This window comes from Montipora capricornis, chromosome 9, assembly GCF_036669925.1.
Source record: "Montipora capricornis isolate CH-2021 chromosome 9, ASM3666992v2, whole genome shotgun sequence".
Classification (NCBI taxonomy): domain Eukaryota; kingdom Metazoa; phylum Cnidaria; class Anthozoa; order Scleractinia; family Acroporidae; genus Montipora; species Montipora capricornis.
In genome coordinates, this window is record NC_090891.1 from 29,073,092 (window position 1) to 29,095,591 (window position 22,500).

General features: G+C 38.6%; 3 protein-coding genes across 4 annotated transcripts in view; 1 reads left to right on the forward strand and 2 right to left on the reverse strand.

Annotated features, from left to right (window-relative positions):
• Nucleotides 1-324: 324 nt before the first annotated feature.
• LOC138015601 (uncharacterized) lies at nt 325-3,999 on the reverse strand. Its single transcript, XM_068862683.1, has 3 exons — nt 3,878-3,999; nt 3,426-3,739; nt 325-1,902 (listed from the first exon to the last, which is right to left on the reverse strand). The coding sequence occupies exons 1-3, from the start codon at nt 3,897-3,899 to the stop codon at nt 757-759; spliced, it is 1,482 nt and encodes a 493-aa protein (XP_068718784.1). The 5' UTR covers nt 3,900-3,999; the 3' UTR covers nt 325-756.
• A 6,426-nt stretch (nt 4,000-10,425) lies between these two features.
• On the forward strand, nt 10,426-18,183 carry LOC138015603 (PRA1 family protein 3-like). The gene is made up of 4 exons (XM_068862686.1): nt 10,426-10,562; nt 11,240-11,431; nt 14,510-14,727; nt 16,411-18,183. Exons 2-4 carry the CDS (start codon nt 11,256-11,258, stop codon nt 16,563-16,565), a joined length of 549 nt encoding a protein of 182 aa, XP_068718787.1. The 5' UTR covers nt 10,426-10,562; nt 11,240-11,255; the 3' UTR covers nt 16,566-18,183.
• A 1,027-nt stretch (nt 18,184-19,210) lies between these two features.
• Nucleotides 19,211-22,500, reverse strand: part of LOC138015602 (protein transport protein Sec24C-like) — a 27,070-nt gene continuing 23,780 nt past the window's right edge. For both annotated transcript variants that reach the window (XM_068862685.1, XM_068862684.1), the window contains exons 23-26: nt 20,940-21,027; nt 20,583-20,686; nt 20,142-20,231; nt 19,211-19,854 (exon numbers count right to left, since the gene is read on the reverse strand). In XM_068862685.1, the coding sequence (XP_068718786.1) occupies nt 19,711-19,854; nt 20,142-20,231; nt 20,583-20,686; nt 20,940-21,027 (426 nt within the window). In that variant the 3' untranslated portion in view covers nt 19,211-19,710. The remainder of the gene's footprint in view (nt 19,855-20,141; nt 20,232-20,582; nt 20,687-20,939; nt 21,028-22,500) is intronic.

The window sequence follows — 22,500 nt, forward strand, 5'->3', positions numbered from 1 at the left end:
TTTACCATATCATGTCAGGTGATAAACCCATTTCTAGTCTGATGTGATGCATCCACCAAGTTTAGCTTCTTGGATGGGAGCCTCCCCAACAGTACCTTTAGGAAGAGAACAGAGTCCCCTAAAATTAACTGCATGTGTTAATGAAGCAAAATGTATGGGATAAACCGGTATTTCTTTTATCTGAACGTTAATTGTAAATTTAGCCTACCAATAGTTTTGCATCATACAAACTGCAGGCACAAAAACTATGGGTTGTTTGAGAATTTAAACACAGTAAACAATCCACACTATAAATATAAAGGCAACATGAAGGACAAAAAGAAATTACTCTTGTTAGTCATTTTTAATGAAAAAAAGAATATTTTACATCTATCAAAACGTTCATACATTATTTACTAGATAAATTAAAGTTCCATAGAAGACCTTGAGGGGTTTACTTCTAACTTTCTAATAACTACCTCAATTAAAGGTTTATGAAAGGTTTACAGTTATCTTAATGTAGTGTTTTCTATTGAAAATTGTTCACATTGAAGATGAAGTTACAACTTTATACAAGAGCATACAAACGTAATTTATACTTGGTCAATCTAGGACCAAGTAATAAAACTACTGTTATGAAATTCTTTCATTTGGAAAGGAATTTCTAACTATTTCTATCTACAATCTGCAATAAACTACTTAAGATTAGTCACAAAGAAGAGGAAGTACACAATCATGTCACTGACCATCATATTTACATTTTGGTTTAAATAAAGCTCAAAATGCCAGCAATGGATTTGGTGGTTTGCTTGCAGAAGTTGCAAGAGCACTTTGCTGTTTATTTTCTCTCGCTACAGCATCTAAAATTCCAGGACTTGAAGAGCAGCGTGGAAGACTTCCTGATGGCTGGTTTATTTGCTTAAATAAAGAAAACACCAAGTTTTGTGGCTCAGTGGGATGTCTAATGCGCTTCTCTGCTTCCATTTGTTTTCTCAGCAGCAACAGATTGTGCCTTGCATCTTCATCTCCCGCTTCAGCTGCCATGCGGTAATAGCGAGTTGCCTCCGTCTTGTTGACACTGAACCCACCAAGACCATTTTCATAGAAGACACCCATGTTGTACTGTGCTCCAGTGTGACCATGCAATGCTGCAGACTTGTACAAATTAGCTGCTTTGGACATGTTCCTCTCAGTGCCAAAACCACGTTCATAGCAAACTCCCAGATGGAATTCAGCTGATGGATCTCTTTTACCAGCAGCCATTTCAAGGTAGGGTATTGCCTTTGAGTAATTGCAGTGGTTTGAGGACTCATCCGCATAATACAACCCTAGGTATAATTGAGCTTTGCACAAGCCATTTTCAGCGGCTTCTTCAAGAAGTTTCAGGGAATGCTGAGAATCTTTAGGCAGGCCACCAAGCCCTTCCATATAAAACAAAGCTAGATTATACATGGCACCAGTTTGTCCCTGGGCAACTGCATTTTTATAGCACTCTGCTGCCTTAACAAGATCTTTGTCAACACCTTTTCCAAGCTCAAAGCAAAGACCAAGGTTAAACTGTGCCAGAGGATGGCCTCTTTCACTAGCTTGGGCAAAAAGAAGATAAGCCTTTTCATGTTGTTTCATAGACGCAAACTTGATTCCTAGCTTGTTCTGGGCAGCAGCTGTACACTCGCTAAAGTTTGATTGGAATGATGCTATAGCTTCATCAAGGGCATCAGTCGGCTTGGCATTTCCTATATGAGTTTGAGATCTCTCTGTTATAGGGATTACACCCAAAGTAATGTATGGTTTGTTAGCTAATAATCTTGAGAGTACTTGAGATGGAATTTTGTACACATTCACATGAAGTGGAGACTTTTCATCTGTGAGAAACTTGCGACAAGCAAGGAGACTGGACAATGTAAGAACTCCGTTGCACCACTGTTAAAAACAAAAACAAAAAATGCAACTAATTTAATGCAATGCTGGCTATTCAGTTACAATTCCTGTCAGGGCTTCCTTTCCCAGCAAATAAGAGAACTAGTTTGGACAATTACTTGTAATAATGGGAAAAAATCAATAATAGAAATGATAAAGCATCAGGATTTCTCAGTGATGAAAAGAGCAATTTCAGTGGTGAACTGACTTATGCCAGCTTTGGCCATCAAATCAATGCAACAAAAGAAGCTTTGATCAAAAATGAAATAAAATCAAACCTATGGAGTGCAATCAACATAGTCCGGAAAGAGAACATAATAGAACTTACAAGAGAAAAGATGAAATTTCATATCATTTGATTAATTATATAAGATAATTACATGACATAATTTCAGTTGAAACTTCCACGATTTTGAAAATACAGTGTATGCTGCAATGATTAACTTTCTTTGCAACTTTTTTACGTTTGTTGTTTTATCAGCCCTTTTAACCATAAATGTACATTATCTCTCATTAGAACTGCTAATGACTTCAGAGGTATTTTTGGTAATCAAAAGACATTCAATCCAGTACCAATTTTTTTCCTGTTAATTGAGTTCTGGTATGCTGGCAGTGAATTAATCAATTTTGCAAAAAGCTTTGTCTTGGTCCTTAAACACGCAAAAAAAGAACTTAGCCAATATCCAGCCATCTTGACCTCACGCTTGGTCAATAACCTTTTTTTATTATATGACTAGCTCCGTGAGCGGGCAAGATGAACCAAATCGCGCGCTCTGATTGGCTACCCGAGCGGGCAAGATGGAGCGATACTGCCCGCTCGGGATTTCTCGCTTGGTCCCACAAGATCAAAGATCATTTTTTGGTGTTTTAAGTCATATAATAAATCCTTTATTGACCAAGATTGTTCGGTCAAGATGACTGGATATTGGCCTCGTTCTTTTTTTGCGTGTTTATGGACCTCGACTTCGTCTCGGTCCATAAACACGCAAAAAAAGAACTTGGCCAATATCCAGTCATCTTGACCTCACGCTTGGTCAATAACCCATACATATTGTTTCTAATCCCAACGTGTGACCAACATGCGAAAGAATTAAGTGGTATTGGAAAACCACAAAGTTGACAGAAACTACTTGATTGATGTTGTATTTTAATTTGATGGCTAAGCGGTATCAAAATATATTATTATTATTGTCTCTTTTATCACAGTCTTTGATGATGTCTTTTTGTGCGTCAGCCGGGCGCAAACCATGCACCTAGAGCATCAGTCACGCATTATTATTGTTTATATTGATGATGCAATCGTTATTTTGAAGCATTTAATGAATGCAAACTTCGAGGGATGCTTTCAGTTGTGAATAGCACACCAGATTACCGAGGCATTAATTTGAAACATTTTCTTTTTATTTGTCACCATTTAAGAACGCTTACGAACAATTGGTTCAAAACATGTACAAAGAACGATTCTGGAATGTGGCGTTAAATAGGGAAATACCACAGATATAAACTTTTAATTTCTCTGAACTTACCGATCGAACTTCATCAGAAAATGGATTCGAAGTATCTTCATCCTTCCCTCGAGCAAACCGGGTTGAAAATCTGAGTGCTCGGGATTTTTCATTCTTCGTTAACAGTCCCAATATCAAGCGTTGGATGTTAAAGCCCACGTGAAAGTTATCGCCATCTATGTAGGTGTTTAGCACAAGTTTCCTGTGATCTCCAACGCGCTGTGTAGAGCTGCAGTCTTTCTGTTCGTCTAGAGTTGTTTTTGTCTCGTCTCCCTTCTCGGCCGATGATGGAATCTGCCCAAGGCAACGTGAGGAGTTCGATGTACTTTTTAGTGCTGCGACAAAAACATAAAATTTACTCTAAGTTTTAAACATTATTGTCTCCAGAATCCAATCTCTCTCGCGTTTCACGGTGCCCTAGTTAAATAAACTCATCTTCTACAAATTGACAGATAAATATCAACAACACCCACCTTTTCTTAAAGCTCTCCACATTATTATGTGTCCAGAAAGTCACAATTATTAGAATGACTTCACACCAGCTGGAACTCTCGCCATTGCCGGTCTTCACCCGGTCATCGGACCTGTGACGTCATTTTCAGGGAGCTGATTGGGTAACAATACAGGAACTACGTTATTCGCCGGATTGAAAAACGAACCTCCAAGAATGGCCCAACAGTACAAAGTACGATAACACGAGGGGGAAAACGAGGGGGTAGTATATTTTTCGTATTTCGTCAGGCACGGCCTGACTTCTTCAGGGAGTAAGTTGAAGAAGTCAGTCTGGGCCTGACGGAATATTGGAAAAATATTCTAGTCTCAGCCGTAACAGCCAGTCTTGCCACAGGCAGCCCAGAGTCGGAAGGTAAACAATTATAAGGATTTGTATGGGAATCTTGATAACAGACTGAAAAAGATATTTTCTTTTTCAGTCTGTTATCAAGATTCCCATACAAATCCTTATAATTGTTTACCTTCCGACTCTGGGCCGCCTGTGGTCTTGTTCTCCAAGTATATGACGTGACTAGCTTCATATGCCAACGACTTACAGACCCTACCCTAACCTACTTGAACATGTGCGGGAAGATTTCCCTCGGACATCGGGGCCCAGCACAGATCTTCTTCGGTTTCTTAAGCCCTGGCCAAACAAAGTGAGAGTTGGTGAGAGTTGACGAGAACTGAAACTCTTGAGAGTCGATGACAGTTGGCCAAACGAGAGCGAGAGTTGACGGGAGTTTGTCGAGAGTTTCACGAGCGAAAAAAAGGAGAGAGCTTGGGAACCACCCTGGGAAAACCCATTCTGAGGTAATTATGGCGACTAGCCAGAGCCACACCGGTTGACACACCGGTTAAGGACGGTGCCTACTATTGTTATTGCGCATACGTTCTGCGCATATCGAGATACTCGGGTTTCCTATCGGTGATGCTTACCAAGACAGTGATTGTCGTGTCGTCTACGTATTTCCAAAGGTCGACGCAGTCAACTTGGAGGTCATTTATCATAATTGTAAACAACCAGGGACCCAGCTTGGTCCCCTGGGGGACACCCGCTGGGACCTGCCCCCACTCGGAGTAGCAATCTTGTGAAAGTTTTACCCTAAATATTCTTGTACTTTGGCCATTTCAACTTAATCAAAAACATAAAACAAACAGTGGCTACAAACATAATCAGTTGACATAATGATAAAATGCATTTTACTTTGGACTTGACGTTTCGTATGCTACAACATACATCTTCAGAAGTGACGGTTGAACAATTTCAAATATGATATATATAAAATTAAGAAGACTGGTAACTAAAGAGAATAAGATAAAAATAGTAAGATAAATAGATAGCAGTGAAAACTGACCGTTTAATAAAGCCACAGTTTTTCACTGCCAACGTTTTCGTTTAACGCTGGTTTAAGGTCACGTGTTAATAAAGTTTCCTTAATTTTACGGTGCAAAACAGAGCTACCATTTGCTAAAACTTGAAAATGGTCCCATTTTATGTTGTCACCTGTTTTTTTTCCAGGGGAGGAGGCGGATGTGCAAAGGCTAGGCAACGGTAACGAAGTGTCCCCATGCTCTCCTCCCCGGCCATCTTCATCAACACTCACATCTGGGAATACTAGCAACTCCGGCCCTCTACTTAAGACAAATAGCTGCATTTATCCTTAGCAAAAAAAAAAAGCTAACCCTTACCTTATTGCTAGAAATAGGTAGCAAATATACTTGGATCTAAAGGGACATTTCGTGTTTTTGATCGAATTTAAATTGCGGGTGCATTTCTGGACTTAAGTGAATTAACACCTTTTAAAAATTTCTCTCTCATACATTTCATGTAGGTCCTGAATCGTCAGTCTTGATTACAACAAATAATTGCCGGGTCCCATTTTACAATGACCAGTAGCTTAGGTTTGTACAAATAAGGAAGATAAAAGGGGCGTGTTTTGGGAAAAAAATCCTCAAAATATATGGACTTTTTCAATGAAGCAAAGGTTACCGTGCTGGTGGTTGCTTCTGCCAAGCTAATACCCGTTAAATTCATTATTTGTCCCTGCCTCTACAAATGAAATGTGAGGGGGACATTGGCCCAATTACAAGACCAAGAAGTCTAAATGTCATACATGAAATTGAGTTTATTAGAAACTACATATTATCAAACATAACTGTGATTGGCGTGGCTTACCACCATGAAATATACCCTCTTCATCTCTATTTCAGTGTTATGTTTTTACCCCGAAACCTGTCACTGTTGCAACAAAATAAGAAAAGAAACCACCCTCCTCAATTCCGTTTTTCTGGCCTCGCATAAGAACTTGAAATTTTCTTGAAGAAAGACTGTATCATGAATTTTCATGGAAAGCTCGTGAAATTATTTGAATTTGATTCTTTAAACAGGAAAAACTGAGGGACTTAACAGAAACTGCAGAATTTCCTGTGCATGTAGATTTTAAAATGAACAATGATTTCTATTAAAAATTTAAGTCGATCACCTAAGAATTTTGTTAGCTAGAACATGGGAGTGTTGTGGCGCGTTTAAACCCAGTGTTGAGATATTTCTGAGGGCTTGGGAAAGGATCGGAGACGATCCCGAGAAAAAGTGTTGTTTAGGTACTCAGGACTTTTGAAGCAAATCGACATAGGGCGCGATTCTTTTGTCAGAACTGGCCGACCAGACCCATCAGTTTGCGAAGAAAATGCAACAATTTGAAGGAACACTTGCATGATCATCCGTCGCATTCTTCTGGAGAAATATCATCCTCCAAGTGTGTTAATTTGAATGTGCTGTCAAGTAAGTCCTTCCAAATGCCCGGTCTGTTCTGCCAAATGGTAAGCGCCCATAGTTGCAGCTAAACAAGGAAGAGAAAGGACACCCCCCACCCAAAAAAAACTTGTCTCAAAAGACCCGGCTACGCGATGAAACTTTGTTAGAAAAAACACGTCCCAACATTGTTATAAGAACCCTTCTAACAATGTGTATACCGTCATACTAGTAAAATAGTTGGAAACGCGTCACTTTAGTCTTTGTAATACAACATTGGGCGGCTACACGCTTCAACATCTGTTGTATATTGGAGAAAATGTGTGATCGAAATCGTAACATTCTCCCCACAAAAATGTTGAACAAGCTATGCATGCTACATGTTCTAACATTGTTGATCCAACAAATATTTTATAACAGTGTTTGAACGTGTGGCCGGGGCTTAAGGTCATTCCCTCTAAGAAATCCACTAATTGTTTCGTTCATTGTTATCAGTTGTGCTTTGCTGTGGTCTGAATAGAAAAAGTTTGCAATTGAAATTATAGACCTTCCGATTCAAGTACGAGCTTTGAATCTCACTTACAGCAGATGATCCTCAAGCTCGTTGTATTTTTGTGGTAGTGCACTTTATGTCACCTGTTTGTAAGAGTGAGTTTAATAAAGTCCGTGGTGGAAAATAGGCCCGCAGCGCGTGCATAAATCATGAAAATAAACAGGTCTTGGAAGCGTGGTTGAATTTCAACAAATGAGCTCCAAAACCGGCAAGAATTTGTGGACGCTGATTAATAACAAAGCAGCTTCTATTTAAAAAACGATGGAATTACCTGGTGATAAATAATCTCGTCTGGGAGAGTGGATTTTTGACTTTGCAGAAACAATGGTCAACTTCGAGAGTTACACCTGCTATCGTGATCTTTGTGTTGAATTCGCACGTTTATTGTCGAACTTTATAACACTTAAAAGAAAAAACAAAAACCCGGTGTCTTGCTGCCATTTTTTTAGATGTATCCTTTGTTTCTTGAGTTGGTGGTAACACACAAATCGACGAGTCACTTTCAATTTACTTGAGCAGCCAAAAAAAAGTACAATAGAAAAATTGAACGTAGCAAAAATGTTTTTCGATGATGGTAAGCTTTTATATTCGCGGCAGGAAATTTATGTTGTTTTCATGTCGCAAATATTGTTGCTGATGGCGACTTTTTTATTCTCGGCCGACACTTCCTAAAAACTTCCTTCTGCTCTTCCTAAAAACTGTGTATCAATATTTGTTTTGCATAAAGCAGGCTAGCAAATTCTGTACCTTGCTCAGGTCACATTTTTTAGCGTTAAAATAGAATTTTCCGTCCTATGTTTCTGACGCCAAGTCGTATATTTTGAGGTCTTCCATCCAGATACTGACCCCGCCGGACAGGGAGAACATTAGTGAACTTTAGTGAACTTAAGTCGTGGAAAGCTGTCAGACGCGCAAAGTGCACGTTTAAACTTGTGGTCTTGATAGCTAATATTTCTCGACTCCCTTCGATTTCCTTCAATCTTTGTGGGTTTAGTGTTCTAAGAGTAACTACATGTTTTCTCGCGGGCTATTTACCTAAGACATCTACCAAAGGACTACAATGATTTACGATACCAAAACATTATTGTGTACTTTTACATATTACGCAAAGACAACTTGAATCTCTGGAAAACAAAACGCAGCTCAGTTGACAGTTATGGAATAAAGCGCTGTATCAAGTTACTGCACTGCCACACGTACGCAATGCGCGCCTACTTTTTAGAGTCGTCACCGTCCTCTTTTCGACCACGAGTTGTTCTCGAAATATGGTTATCGTCACGGTAAAAGATCAGATAGAAGGAAAACGTTTTGTTTCACACAACGAAATCGTTGTTGTGTCTACCTTAACCAATCTTCAACCATTTGCTTGTAGTTTTTGAGTTACTAGGGTAATAGTGTTTGTTAGAATCTATTCTTTAGTCACAACAAATATGAGCATGTTGCCCATCTTTCTTGGAGTCCGTGCATTCCAAACTTCGCAAGTTCATTCCCGTACCGTAGTTTTTAATACTTGCTATCAATGACATGGAGTCACTGGCCGGCTAACAGGGCTATCATCAGCAAACTAAGATATTTGTTGCGTTTTGTTCGGAACATGATTGTAGAACAGAGTTTCCAAGGACAACAAATATTAACAGCTATTTTTAAAAAAATAATACATAAATAGAAGGGATGACACATCGCTATGTTTCGGAACATTATTAACTCCCTTACAAAATAATTAACAAAAGTAGTGATTGAATAACAGTGTCCTTTAACTACCGATGTCATGGCAGCTGATACCAATAGGCCTTTAATATTCGCTTGTACATTGTTTTACCAATATAGATCATGTGATGATACTCAGATTTGATCCTTTGTCTTGTTTATTAAAGAGTGCATGCATTCCTTTAAACAAACGTTTTAATGAAGAAAACAAAGGATCAAATCTCCTGAGTATCGACATAATCTGAGTTGGGAAAACAAAATGAATACAAGCAAAATAACGTCTAGTTTCAGTACCCTACTGTAAGATTTCAAAAGAGGTCACTGCATGACGCCTCCAACACAGTGACGAGTTGAGCATTTTCCTCAACTCTACGTCATGCCTCTTTTGCGCAGCAAAGAAAAAAAACAACGTGCAACTGCACACCTTTTCCACTTCATGCTCGTGCAGGTTATGGATAAAAGAGTAAAGTGATTTAGATCGGACAATTAAAGCAATTGTCTCGTATAGACTTCTGAAAAACTCAGGCAGGTGCATTCATCGAGTCCTTCCAAGAGAAAATAAGGGGACGGAAAGGGAGGCACAAGGCGTTGGCCGGGATATGTTAAGTCCACGAAAGTTATTTTTAGAAGAGCGGAAGTCTTTGTTCTAGCGGAAGTCTGTCTTCTGAGACGTCCGCATGCAGTCTTGCCTCGCTCTCAGGTTCTTAGTGAAAAGAGAAAATGATGGCGCACGTTGAAGGCTGATGAATATATATTTTCTTTCAAACATCGGACCGAGGTTGGCCTGCATGCGGACGTCTCGGAAGACTTCCGCTCGAGTAAAAATAACTTTCGTGGACATGACATATCCCAAGGGCTGGACCGGGAGCCTCCATCTCTGTCCCCTCATTTTCTCTTGGTCCTTCACAACAAATTGACCTACTCCCAACTGAATGGCTTCGTATCTCTGTTGATAGAGAAAGGATTGCACCGGCATCGCAAAGGTCATGAGTTCGAATCCCGTTAAAACCACCAACGCAGATAAGCATGGTGCGTTGTTCTGAACGAGACAAAATAATAAACGACATTGCTTTATTCTCTTTTATTTGCTCAGACGTGTGACAGGTTCCCGCGCTTTTTTCCCGCTGTCCCGGGATATATGTGATGGTTCCCGATTCCCGAATGAAATCCAATCAATGCGGGAATTATCCCGCACATGTTGAAATAGCCTACCGTTATTTCGGGCAGGAGGTGAGGCTAAAGTTGCCTTGCATGGTGTCATCCAATTTCGTTCCCGCCTCCCGGTTTAGGGAATATCAGTTCCCAGGCGCCCATCGTCCAACGGTATTTCTGAATTCGAGAATAAGGAAACAAGTCTCTAATCTAATGGCTGGATAGAAAGCTATTTCCGTCCTGTTTCCGTCCTCAATGCAATCTCGTACCCAGAGTCCTCGGGCTTCTTGGCTGGCCAAGAAGCCCGAGGACTCTGGGTACGAGATCTTTCTCGTTTCGCAAGTTACTCGATTTTGATTGGACGACATCTCACACTTTTATATCGATCCCAAAGCAAAATCCTAATAACAGAAATAGCTGACAGCAGTTTTGCATATTAGACATGACGTCAGAAATGGTTGTACAAACAAGATCACTGGAGGAGCTAATTTGAGGCCAGGTAAAATCGGTAAACGGGTTGTGTCGGTTTATACCTCTTCAGTGTTACTCGATACTTTTAGTGTTGTTACTTTAGTATTACTTTATATTTTAAAAAATACAACCACACTTTTGAATTTTCGGAACATGTTTCGATGTTTCAAACATCATCTTCAGCCATAGTGAGTGTAACATTAAAATTTTTACAAGATAATTCGTATATTTATAAACTTTTACCGTTATGTCAGTTGTGTTCTCTATAATATTGTTGGTTCGTTTGAATTTTACGTACTTGTAACGAACATTTAATCTACAAAGAATCATTGTATTGATAGTTATATATATACGAATTATCTTGTAAAAATTTTAATGTTACACTCACTATGGCTGAAGATGATGTTTGAAACATCGAAACATGTTCCGAAAATTCAAAAGTGTGGTTGTATTTTTTTCAATATTAGTAACACTTGTGCTATCCAGACCATTTGGAAAAGTATTACTTTAGTGTTACTCTGATCACCGGTTTATACCAGCAAGTCTTTTGGTTTTGCTGATCGGTCTTTTTCAGTTTAAATAAAGTTATTATTATGATTATGATTATGATTATGATTATTATGATTATGATTATGATTATGATTATGATTATGATTATGATTATGATTATGATTATGATTATGATTATGATTATTATTATTATAGTGTCACGCAAATCAACATGGCGGCAGTTGCGTTTCCACCTCTTCGGTCTCTTCAAGACTTCCTCACGGATGCACAGTTTACAGCTCCGACATTGAATGACTTGGAGAGAATGGAAAACAGGATGATTAATAACCTCATCTACTATCAAACTAACTACTTCCTGATTGTCATCGTTACTTTCATTTTGGTTGGGTAAGTACGATTGAAGAATACATGTACATGTACCCCGAAATGTTACACCATTGCTGTTTGAATAAGGTGGTAGCGAAGAACTGAATCTAAAGAGTCAGAATGCAGACAAATTTCCGCTCCCTTATCGAGGGAACTGCTGAATACCCTGTCCCCTTTGTTAGTTCAGCGGCGTTCTTTGATGAACGAGTCACAGTAGGACGTTTTTAACCAACCTCTAACCAAGAACAACAGGGAAATGTACGACTTCTGGTGGACGAAGGTTAACAAAAGAAGCTAACGAGAGATCTTTTGTTTTCGTCCACCAACATGGCTGCGATGACGTCACGTGAAAACCTCCTATACAATAGATGTGGCGGGGTATTCAGCTTGAAAGGAAAGGAACTTTATTTATGAAAGTGTCTAGTCATTCCGGCGCTAGAGCACTAATTTGGGACACTGTATAAATCTGAAATCAATAATTACAGTGAAACCGGTTTTTCGTTTGCGTGCCATTTCGCTGGTGTCCAACATTTGCAGACTGCAGACTGCAGGCAAATAGCACTGATAAACAGTATTTTAAGTCTAAACACCCATTTCAAATAGCGCTGATAAACAGTATTTAAGTCTAAGAACCCATTTTAAAACGGTTCGCTTTCAATAATTGAAAGCTAACCATTTTAAAATGGGTTCTTAGACTTAATTAAATACTGTTTATCAGAGCTATTTGTCTGCAAATGTCAGACACCGCCACTTCACAATGTTGTCACGCAACATTGAGTTTTTAATTGGCAATTTTGCAACTTACATATAGAATAGAATAGAATAGAATAGGGACTTTATTTCACGAGGGTAGCATATGACAGTTTTAATTAACAACTGATGACCCAGTGGCCCTCGAAAAATTAAAAATACTTACACTAGTTCTACCAAACAAAAGCAGAAAGACATTAAAAATGATAAAGGTAAAGAATAAAGATACATACAATATCGTCAAAAGTTAGAAACTCAAGTCCTTTTTCTGAGTAACTTAAAATTTCTTAAAAAGGCTTTTTTTAAAGCATGAGTAACTGTCCAAAACTCTCAGAGATCTTGGTAGAGAGTTCCAATCCCTAATAGAACGAACTGTAAAAGAACGACCACCCTCCATAGCATAACTATAAAATTATCTAGGACAAAGTAAATTTAAATTTAAATATCTTGTGTTCCTCATATGCGTGCTAGAATTAACAACTAAAATTTAATTCAGGTAATTAGGAGTGTTTCCTTTAAGTCTCTTGTAAAAATGAGTGCACATTGATTTATGTGCGACTCCCTATAAAAAGGAATGCAATTAGGTGTATTAAACAAGTCTACGGATCTTGAGTTGAAAGGTGCATTCAGGATTACTCTTGCTGCCCTCTTTTGAAGTCCAATGGTATGCCTCAAACTGTAATTACTTTGTACACCTTCTCTGTAGTCGTTTTGGAATTGATAACTTTCATATTTTCACGGAAAACCAGTTGCACTTAATGCTAAAAAATCGTGGTGTTGAACTGATATTTCACAATTCGTTTGAGTTTTGTGCTCCATGAAGGCATATTTGAGACAACACGAACAGTTTTCAATTGACTTCACAGAACTTGCAATATTTCAAGGTTTGCAAGCAATTATCGTGGCGATACATTGTGAATTTGTCATTTAAAATTGCTTTTTGCATAACCTCGCGAATCCTACCCAATGTAGAGTTATTATGCCGTAAATTTGTAATATTTTAAAAAATGAAGTTCAAGGTTGTTTTGAACAGGTCCAAATACCTGACTCTGGGAACCTAAGCACTTGGCAGCAAGTTGAAATTTGAATTTTTAACTTCCTGGGAGCAAACTGCCAATCAAAACACAAACATTGCGTCACAAAATCGCAAAGTGGCGCCCAAATGAACAACCGGTTTTACTGTAACTGAAATAACGTGTATTGTTATATGCTTAATACAGGATTTCGGGGTGCAGGGATGGCGCAGTGGTGAGAGCACTCGCCTCCCACCAATGTGGCCTGGGTTCGATTCTCAGGCTCGGCATCATATGTGGATTGAGTTTGTTGGTTCTCTACTCTGCATCAAGAAGTTTTCTCTGGGTACTCTGGCTTCCCCTCTCAGCAAAAACCAATGTTTGACTTGATTTGCTTTCATTGTTAATTTCAGTTTTCAGTGTCCCCAATTAGTGCTCCAGCGCTAGAACTGCTAGACACTTAAATTAATAAGTTCCTTTCCTTTCCTTTCCTTTCCTTTCTGCAAAGAGAAGACAAAACTGATTGAAGCAGCAGTTTGTACTTAACTGACTGCTTATCTCAGAGAAGGGGGGGGGGGGGGGGGAGGGTTAGGGCCAATGAAGCAAACAATACAAATAAACACAACATATGTTTCAGAATCTCAACAGGCAGGAGGTGGTCCTGTTGGCTTGTTGGTTTACCTGGGCCAGGGACAACCCACTTAAACCCCCTCCCCCCACAAACCCTACGTGGCCACAGCGGAACTTGAACCTGGAGATTCTAAGTAATTGTGAGGCCCGTGCACTAGTACTCAACTACACAATGCCTCCTTTTCCTGTTAAATGGCTAAAATGGCTATCTGGAAATTTAGATGCACAATGCTTCTTCGATAAAGACATAAATGCTGTGCCTATGTGACTGTCAGTCAGACAAGGTTTTGAAATTACTAAATGACTGGCAGTCCGGCAATTTTTTTCAAATGGCGAAAAAACCCTGATTTCTGCTTGGTTCTCTCGTGCCCGGGGCACTCCAATAAATTATTATTAACACTCGACTAATGACTAAAGCAAACCAAAGCCCTTCAGTTTTTAACATGTTAAACTGATATATTATATAATTATATATGTTATATATATTTAGACACTTTCTTGGTACTTAAAATGTACCAGATTTACAGCTGACATTTGTCCTGAGGCTCAACACCCTCCTGAAATATAAATGAATTTTAATCAGACAAAATTTAATGCAAATTTAATATAAAGTGTTTTCAGAAATCCTTAATTCTCCACAAAAGAAGCTGGCATTTGATAATTCAGTTTAAAAATTTAATTCCTCAAATTATCCATTTGCTTTCAGGGTCATACATCCAAAGGATCTTTTGATTGGTTCTGTTGCATTTGCTGTAACCTTAATCATGTTTGGTGTTGCACAAAGTCATGAGCCGAAACTTGCACAGATGAAGCAACAATACCCTTTCTTGGTCCCTGGTGCTGTTTTTGGCCTGGCTGTGCTTTGTGTTTATGCACTGGGATCCATTCTTGCATTTGTTTCGGGAGTCACAGTGCCTGTGGCAGGTATGTTCAATGGTACATGTATCACACCTAGGACCCCAAGGGGTAGTCAAACAGCTTTCGTAAGCTGTTTATTCTTTCACTGGTATTGTTGAAACCTCTATTGTATTGTAAGTCTTTGTCATTGTTTCTTGTGTTTTCTGGAAGATTTATTTAAAAAAACTACCAGTAACTCAAAGCTGAAAGGTTGACTGGAGAAAAAAGCACAAGGTTGCAGATCACAAAAATTTAAAGTGCTACAAACTCTGATCAAAAAATCACTTCTTTTTTTCCTTCAGATTTTGAAAGTGTGATTGTTCAACATTTGACTGGCAAAGTTTTAAGCTTTGATTTTTTTCCAAAGGCTGTTTACTTGAGTGTAAGTTTTGGATTTCACTGTCCGCCATTACTCATGTTCAAAACTGACTGATTGGACCTCAGAGGGTAGGATCTAGGGAAAAGTGAGGTCATTGACTCACCAGTTTAAAATTTCAGCGTGTAAACGCAGCTAATTATATCTGCAAAACACAAGTTTAGAATTCTGAAAGCCTGAAACTTCCGTGCAGCGTACACACGCATTGCATCCTTAAGCTATCAAGTCTTTTATGTCATTTTCTCCTTGATCCAGCTCTCTCAAGATTTCAAAGTTAGCAATGGTGGGCCATCATACAGGAAAATTTCCGTTAAAATAAACAGGTTTCTTTTTGAAATCAAGGCTTAAGACTTCGTTTAGTTACTGTTCAAGTAACACAGTTTTGAAATCCAAAGAAAAATAAAAATTGTTTTTTTTTTTCTGTCACAGTAGCACTTGAACATCATGTCTAAATCATGGAATGTCCTTATGTCAAATGTTAGACTGTCTATTGATGGTTTGCATCTGCAGTAAAATGTCTTTTGGGTATTTGACTTTAGTATAATTTATGCAAAACTTGTGGGGCCATTTTCTGTTGTTTCGTACATCAACATGGCCGTTTCATCACATGGATGCAAACCAAGATTTGGCACAATACAACACTTTCGTTGTTTAGTCTCATCCTTTTGGTTCCGTGGCAAGTCATTTTCATTGTACAACCTTACAAGGGCTACTACACCTCCTTTACCCAGGAATGTTTGTTTTTTTCTAGTGAAGGCAATTTCAGTGCTCAAATAAACTCTAACTTCGAATCTTGTTTCACAGTTAAACCTTAAACCTAGCACACCAAGGGGCAGCCTTCCTTGTAAATGTCCTGCCTTAATCTTAAAGACTCTAGGTGATTTTTAGATCCATCATCACATGTTGGTTGATGAGAAACCCAGCAACTGTACATTGCAGCATTGTTATGTCTCCAGAGACTGGCTGCAAACCACCTGCCTGTACCAAACCTTGAAATTGTAGGCAGCATTGTTCCAAGAAGGGTTTGTGTCTATTTTGGCAACCAAAGTCTTTGGTTTCCATGGCACCAAACCTGCATTTAATACCCAAAACCCATGATGAGTGATATGTCCTGATACTTCATTTAGAAAATTTGGTTACATTTATTAACCTGTTGACCAGGAAAATTTTCAGAGAAGAAGGCTGGCAATATTCCTTGTTAATAATTAACCATACAGAAATCAGAGGAGTAATATTGATGAGATAACTAATTAAGTATTAATCACTGAAAGACCTCATCTCAAATGTGTTGTAAGACATACATCAAAGGTTTTTTTTTTCACTTTTTCTTTTAGTAACACTTTTGCATGCGGCAACACGCAAGAGAAATATCAAGAACAAATTTGCTAATGCCATGGAGCTCTTCAAGGAAGATGTCACCCCTATGACAATCATCCTCTCAAGGATTTGCACCATTGAACAAGAACGTGAAGAGAAAGGGAAGAGATAAAAAGCATAAGAGACAGTCTTGCTAATAATCTATTTTTGGGAGAGGGAGCAGCTGAGAGATATAATAAAGTTATAACTGGTGGACATCATGCTTCCATGTTTGGGCTCTGCAAAGAGAAAGGGAAGAGATAAAAAGCATAAGAGACAGTCTTGCTAATAATCTATTTTTGGGAGAGGGAGCAGCTGAGAGATATAATAAAGTTATAACTGGTAGTAATCATGCTTCCACGTTTGGGCTCTGCAAACACCATTGCCAATGATAGAGGTAGAGAAAGGCATGCTTCACACTTCATATGCAAGAACAATAAACTATCATACAAGGACAGACTGTTTAGTTTCAAGAGGAATTTAATACCTCTTAACTAGTGGCTAGAATATCTTAAATGTAAATTATGGTATATTAATACCTGCCTTGATAGATATGTCTCCATTTATACTGTGTGCTCACACTGTAGTGCCTCTGGGCTTTTCCTTAAAGTCAATGCTAAAATATCCCTCTTCAGAAATTCATTCTTTGTAAGAAATGCCTTACCTCCAGATTTAATGTCTCAATCTAATATCAAGGTTGAAATCATTCTACTTTTCCAGGTTACGTCGAGTTTTCGCTCCTAACGATACTTGTACACATAAGCTCGTTTGTTGCAAATGTTGTAAGATCAATACTTTGACTAAGTGTAGTTCTTGATTGACATTTAATTGTATTTTTTTTTTTTTGAGTAGTGGGTTGGGAATAGCTTTTTTTGTTTTTTATAAGGGAGGATTGTGTTTATATAAAATTTAGTTCACTTGAACTGTAAAATCTGAGTGGGTGTTTATTTAATCCAGTTGGACCATTCAACTCTAAGATTTTATTTCAGTTTTTCATTTAGGGTTTTTTTCTATGGCTTAAAAAGACTAAATGGGGCGGGTTATGAATTTTTAACTGTGGGTCACGATACTATTTAACAATCATTCACCAAAGGCGAAGTGAATGATTGTTGAATATTTACAGAGACGTAGTAGAGGTAAATATTCCCCAATATTCGGTGAGCCTGAGGCAAATAACTGTTTTAGTATAATTTTCAGCGGTGAATATCAAATTAACACTCTGCACCAATTTACTGGTGCAGTAAGGGCAGCAAGGAGGTCACCATGGCAACCGAGCCACAGTCCACCTCCCACAGCACCCGTCAACACATCCTCACTGAGACCAGTATGTGGAATGTATACTTACCCTAAAACATGGGAGGGAGGGAAAAGCAACAAGGTGACTCAAGCCAAAGCACATGGCAATGCCCCTGCAAACCTCCCTGGAATCCCCCCCCCCCCCCCCCACTCCACCCCCGATATCACCAGGAGAAACCGCTGCATTGGCTTGGTTTTAACTTTACCTATATGACATTTAGCCTCATAAAGTGCAAAACAACATGCTAAAACACAATAAAAAGGCACAAAAAGTGCTCGCTGACCTTAACAGCCGCGCCTCCAAAATGTTATAGTCACCGGGTTGTCGGGAATATAACCCCAAATTCTTATATTCACCACTGAAAATTATAGTTACTGTAATTAATATTTACTTGTATGTAAGTACAAAATCCCACAAGCTTTGTAGCTTAATTAAATTTCTAATTGTGTATAAATAGTCTCTCTTTCTCCCACTGTAGTCCAGCCTATGAAAGTGGTTTGATTTCAGCCGATTTCTTGCCTTCAAGCTACAGCTGTAGAGCAAGGAAAGAATTGTTTTTTGAGGATATATAGTAAACAACATCGTCGCTCTTTAGAGGTTGGGTGCCCGAAACATCCTGGAGCTTCCACTATTGGCGGCCAGCTCCAAGATGGAGACTGCACCGATGGCTGGCAAAACCTGACAACCCAGCCATGAGCCCCCACGCCCCCGAGAAGAATGGGCACCCGTCACACTGATACACAGTGGAAAGCAGAGGGTGGGGAGGGACGAAAAAAAAAGAAAACCGCTAAACGCTCCACACACAATGCTCCTACTTCCCGCCACACTGATAAATAAGCGATACAGCCCAAAGCACGAGGTATTCCACGCATGCGCCAGTATACTACAACCACTGACCAAATGGCTGCAGTCGCTCCTAGTTGTTTAACCTCATTTTACGTCATAGAAAGTGCGGCGTACTGGGTTTTATTCATGAGTTGTTTGCGTCAAAAACCCGAACGAGCGAGGAACGAGCGAGTGAAGGTTTTTGACACAAACAATGAGTGAATAAAACCCCGTACAAAGCACTTTCTATGTCGTTTATTACACATAAGACGAGAATTTTCATTAAAATAGTTTTCTGAACGCAAATTAGAAACAACTCACTAACAATAGAACCAAATGCAAATTTAATTTAATTCAATAACAAAGTACGATTTGCACGAGATGCACAAGTGATTGGCATGGAAACGCCTTTACGCTATCGTTGATTGGTTATACTTCCACAAGTGAAATAGCTGTATGCCATTCTGATTGGCTGTATAAGCCTTTTCCACACGTGAAAATAAAGCGTATAGATTTCTACAAATGAGCTTTATGGAATAAAATCCTCATGTTATGTGTAATAAATGAAGAAAACAGCAGCCTCCCATTTATTTTTGGCCTCAAAAATGAACCTTAATTTCTCCAACACCTTTAATTAAAGAATGTTGCAAACAACATCAGTCATAAAGTTTGCTTTAATTCGGTCAAGTTAGAAAATATTAATGGACAATAATTTGACTAACACTGTTGCAAATTAGACTTGGGAAGTACGGCTAAATTCGCTTGGCAGGTACAGAACAACTCATTGTGTCATTCATTAGATGTTCATCATCATTTTTTTTATATAGATGTTTACACCATTTGTGTATTGCTTCAAAATTTCCACTTTTTACCCCATGAACTATAAACTATATGAGCTGCCACATTCAGATGTAGCTTTTCTTTCTTTTAAACTTGACTTCATGGGTGAATTTTCAAATTCTGACATAAACGTCGCTTGTCAGATTTTATTGGTCAGAGAAAAAAAAAGGTCTTTTTTTTAATTGTCAAAATTAACTCAAAACACACTCTAAAAATGAAGTTTCAAGTCAATGTGAAAGACAATGAGTGAAGTTAAGAATTTTCTCCAGATTTTTATTCCTGTGGTAAAATTCCGGCTTTGAACAATCTTGTCATGTTAGTTCATCAAGCTGCGGATCTCCTTGTGCATTTGGCAGAGGAAGTCTACATAACTGCTTGCAGCTGGATTGATTCCCTTGTCCTCCACAAGCAAGTGCTTAAACCATGCTTCAAGTTTGTCCCGCTGTCGAACTACAGTTAACTGTGAAGAAAGACAATAGAAAACTGAGAAGGTACTTGTTTAGACATGAACAAGTAACAAAGTGCAGGATCAAGTAATTTTAGGGAACACAAGCATACACGAGGCGCTTCTGGCAGCTGCTTCACCTTCATCATTGTCATATTGAATGCTATCACACTGCCTCCGAAAAGAAATGGTGACAGAGGCAGTTATGAATATCCTTCATACCTTATCAGATCACCAACAACTTTATATTAAACTCTAACAAAATGTAAGGCTTCCAAAGCCCTTAGGGGCTGATTTCATACCTTGAGATAGTGCTGTCTTTGTTCCTGGATTTTCCGAATAATTTCATGAAGACGGGCAGAAAGAGCATTTTCAAGGACTGGCAGAGAAGTCTGAAACCGGACAAAATAAAATCATGACATTTACTGCGTCTACAAATGCAAATTATCTCTAAGACATGCATGGTTACCGCCCAAATCTTATTAAACATTGTTATACAGTGTGTGCCAAAAGATCTACTTTTCTGCATAATCTTTAACAGGGAATAAATACTTTTGTATTAGATGGCACCATCCTGAAATGCCAAGCAGCAAGTTGGACTGACACCTGAGGATTCAGTTTCAATAAACATTCAGGTCAGTTCCTGGTGGAGAAATAACTTCCTGACGATACACGTCAAACTGCCTGCTACATAAAAAAAAGGGGTTTCCCTGAAACAAAAGTTAATGGTAGTAACATCTAACCATTTCAATGTCCACTTGGCCAATAGTTTGAACACCAAACACTTCATGCAGCCAGTTGGGATCAACTTGAAGCCCAATCCACAAGAAAAGGGAAATTCCATTTTCTGAAATCAATCAAGCAATAATTCAAGTTATAGCAAAGAAAGAGGCTTCAGTGGCCTCTGCCATGAAAAATTCACCTAGTTCTTGTATCTGTTGCGATGGGTGTCAGTTTGTGTGTTTTGACAACACAAAGTTTTAAAATGGATATAATTTTATTTAAAAAAATATTATTGGAATCCATGACATGACAACATTTCTCAATTAAGAAAACAAAATTATTGTCTTGACAAAAATGTCACCTATACATCAACTCACCCAATAGGTAAACTCCATTCTCTGACATGCGTTCTGCTGAACATCTGATGACTGAAGGCAGACCCGAAGAATTCATGTCTAAATCATGCTGTAAAATAAAAAGTGTGACATAAGTATTTTTTAGAATCCCCAGCTAAATATCATAACTATTCAGGGGCGGATCTAGGGCAGGGGTGCAGTGGGGTGTACCCCCCTCCCTGCAATGGGGATAAACTGAGCAATGAGCAAACAAATGGCGGGAGCTCAATTAAGTTTCCCGGATGTTTAGTCATCTTCACCAGTCTCCTTTGCATGGCTAAATCCAATACGGAGACCACTACATTAATTTACTTCGTTATTTATTATTTATTTTTTTTATTTTTTTTTTTTGCATGTCACCCAAACAACAGAATAATTTATACTGACAAATCAAGGCAAGTTGTGGGACTTTGATGAATTTTTGCGTTAAATTTCACGATTTCTGTGTTAACGTGATCCCTGGTACTGAAATCTTCTTGAGCCAATGATGCAAAAAAAATTTTAAAAAAAGGTTTTAACTTTGGGATTTTTGTGGGCAAACTCAAAGCTAGACTTTTGAAAAGTCCTTCGTCTCATGTTGATGGCGCGCGGGACGAAGGACTTTTCATACTTGATTGGCGACTGACTGACTGACTGAGCTAGACCAATCAGAGTAGTCCTTGTGGACCCCAGGAGATAGAGTTGTCAATCAAAATTTGCCATAAGCAGTGAAGCCTGACTTTCAACACAAGTGATGGATGAAGCTACAGGATATTCCAACTATTGCGCAACTATCAGAGGAAAACAATTCAAGCATATATGTCTTGCAGAGATTTGTTTGTGTCTGCTCCAACGAAAAAGCCCTAATGGGCCACCGTAGAAAAGTATGACCTTTGAGTTAGTCCCGTAAGCCTTTGATTGCTTAGTTGGGGAGGATTCCAATGCTATCGTCTTCGTGATTGTTCCACTGATTTTACTCATGAAAGATCTGGTCTCTAGCCTCAATTGTCGTCGCATTAGAGATCATTAGAGCGTGATGTAGGCGAAGATTGTTCAAAACAACAGTTAAAGGACATTTAAAATCTTACACAAAAATTGGTGTCTGGAAGTACCGAGACGATTCTCAACAACTATCGACACATGTTCCGTAGACAGAGAGCGTTATTGCATCACTAAATGGTAAGTTTTACAAAGATGTATTTCTACTTCTATTCCCGATCTAGCATGTCATTTAATCCCGGTCTAGCACGTCTCCTACACATAAAGCCTACGTGATCTTTCATGAGTGAAATCAATTGACTTTCTTGACGATTCAAAGCTTTCCCTTACTCCTTAATGATCTTCCATACTAGTATTATTCTATCATCACAATTACAGCACAAAGTGTTAGCCCAAAAAGTATCACTGGAGATCTCCTTTCCAAGCGTTGTCTCAAGATTGAAAGAAGCTTTTGTTTTATTTCGTCTTTGTTTCTGATACATTTTAGCACAAAGTAAACAAATTTCCTCTTTCAATTTGGAAGAAACAAACGTGTTCGATTGTTTTCATCGGATTGCGCCATTAA

Coding starts and splice junctions, on each gene's coding strand:
- LOC138015601 (XM_068862683.1), bottom strand. CDS start 3,899: ATGTGGAGAGCTTTAAGAAAAG. Junction 3,740..3,877: donor GTGGAGAGCTTTAAGAAAAG/GTGGGTGTTGTT, acceptor TTTTTGTCGCAG/CACTAAAAAGTACATCGAAC. Junction 1,903..3,425: donor TTTCTGATGAAGTTCGATCG/GTAAGTTCAGAG, acceptor TGTTTTTAACAG/TGGTGCAACGGAGTTCTTAC.
- LOC138015603 (XM_068862686.1), top strand. CDS start 11,256: ATGGCGGCAGTTGCGTTTCCACCTCTTCGGTCTCTTCAAGACTTCCTC. Junction 11,432..14,509: donor GTTACTTTCATTTTGGTTGG/GTAAGTACGATT, acceptor ATTTGCTTTCAG/GGTCATACATCCAAAGGATC. Junction 14,728..16,410: donor AGTCACAGTGCCTGTGGCAG/GTATGTTCAATG, acceptor TTTTTCTTTTAG/TAACACTTTTGCATGCGGCA.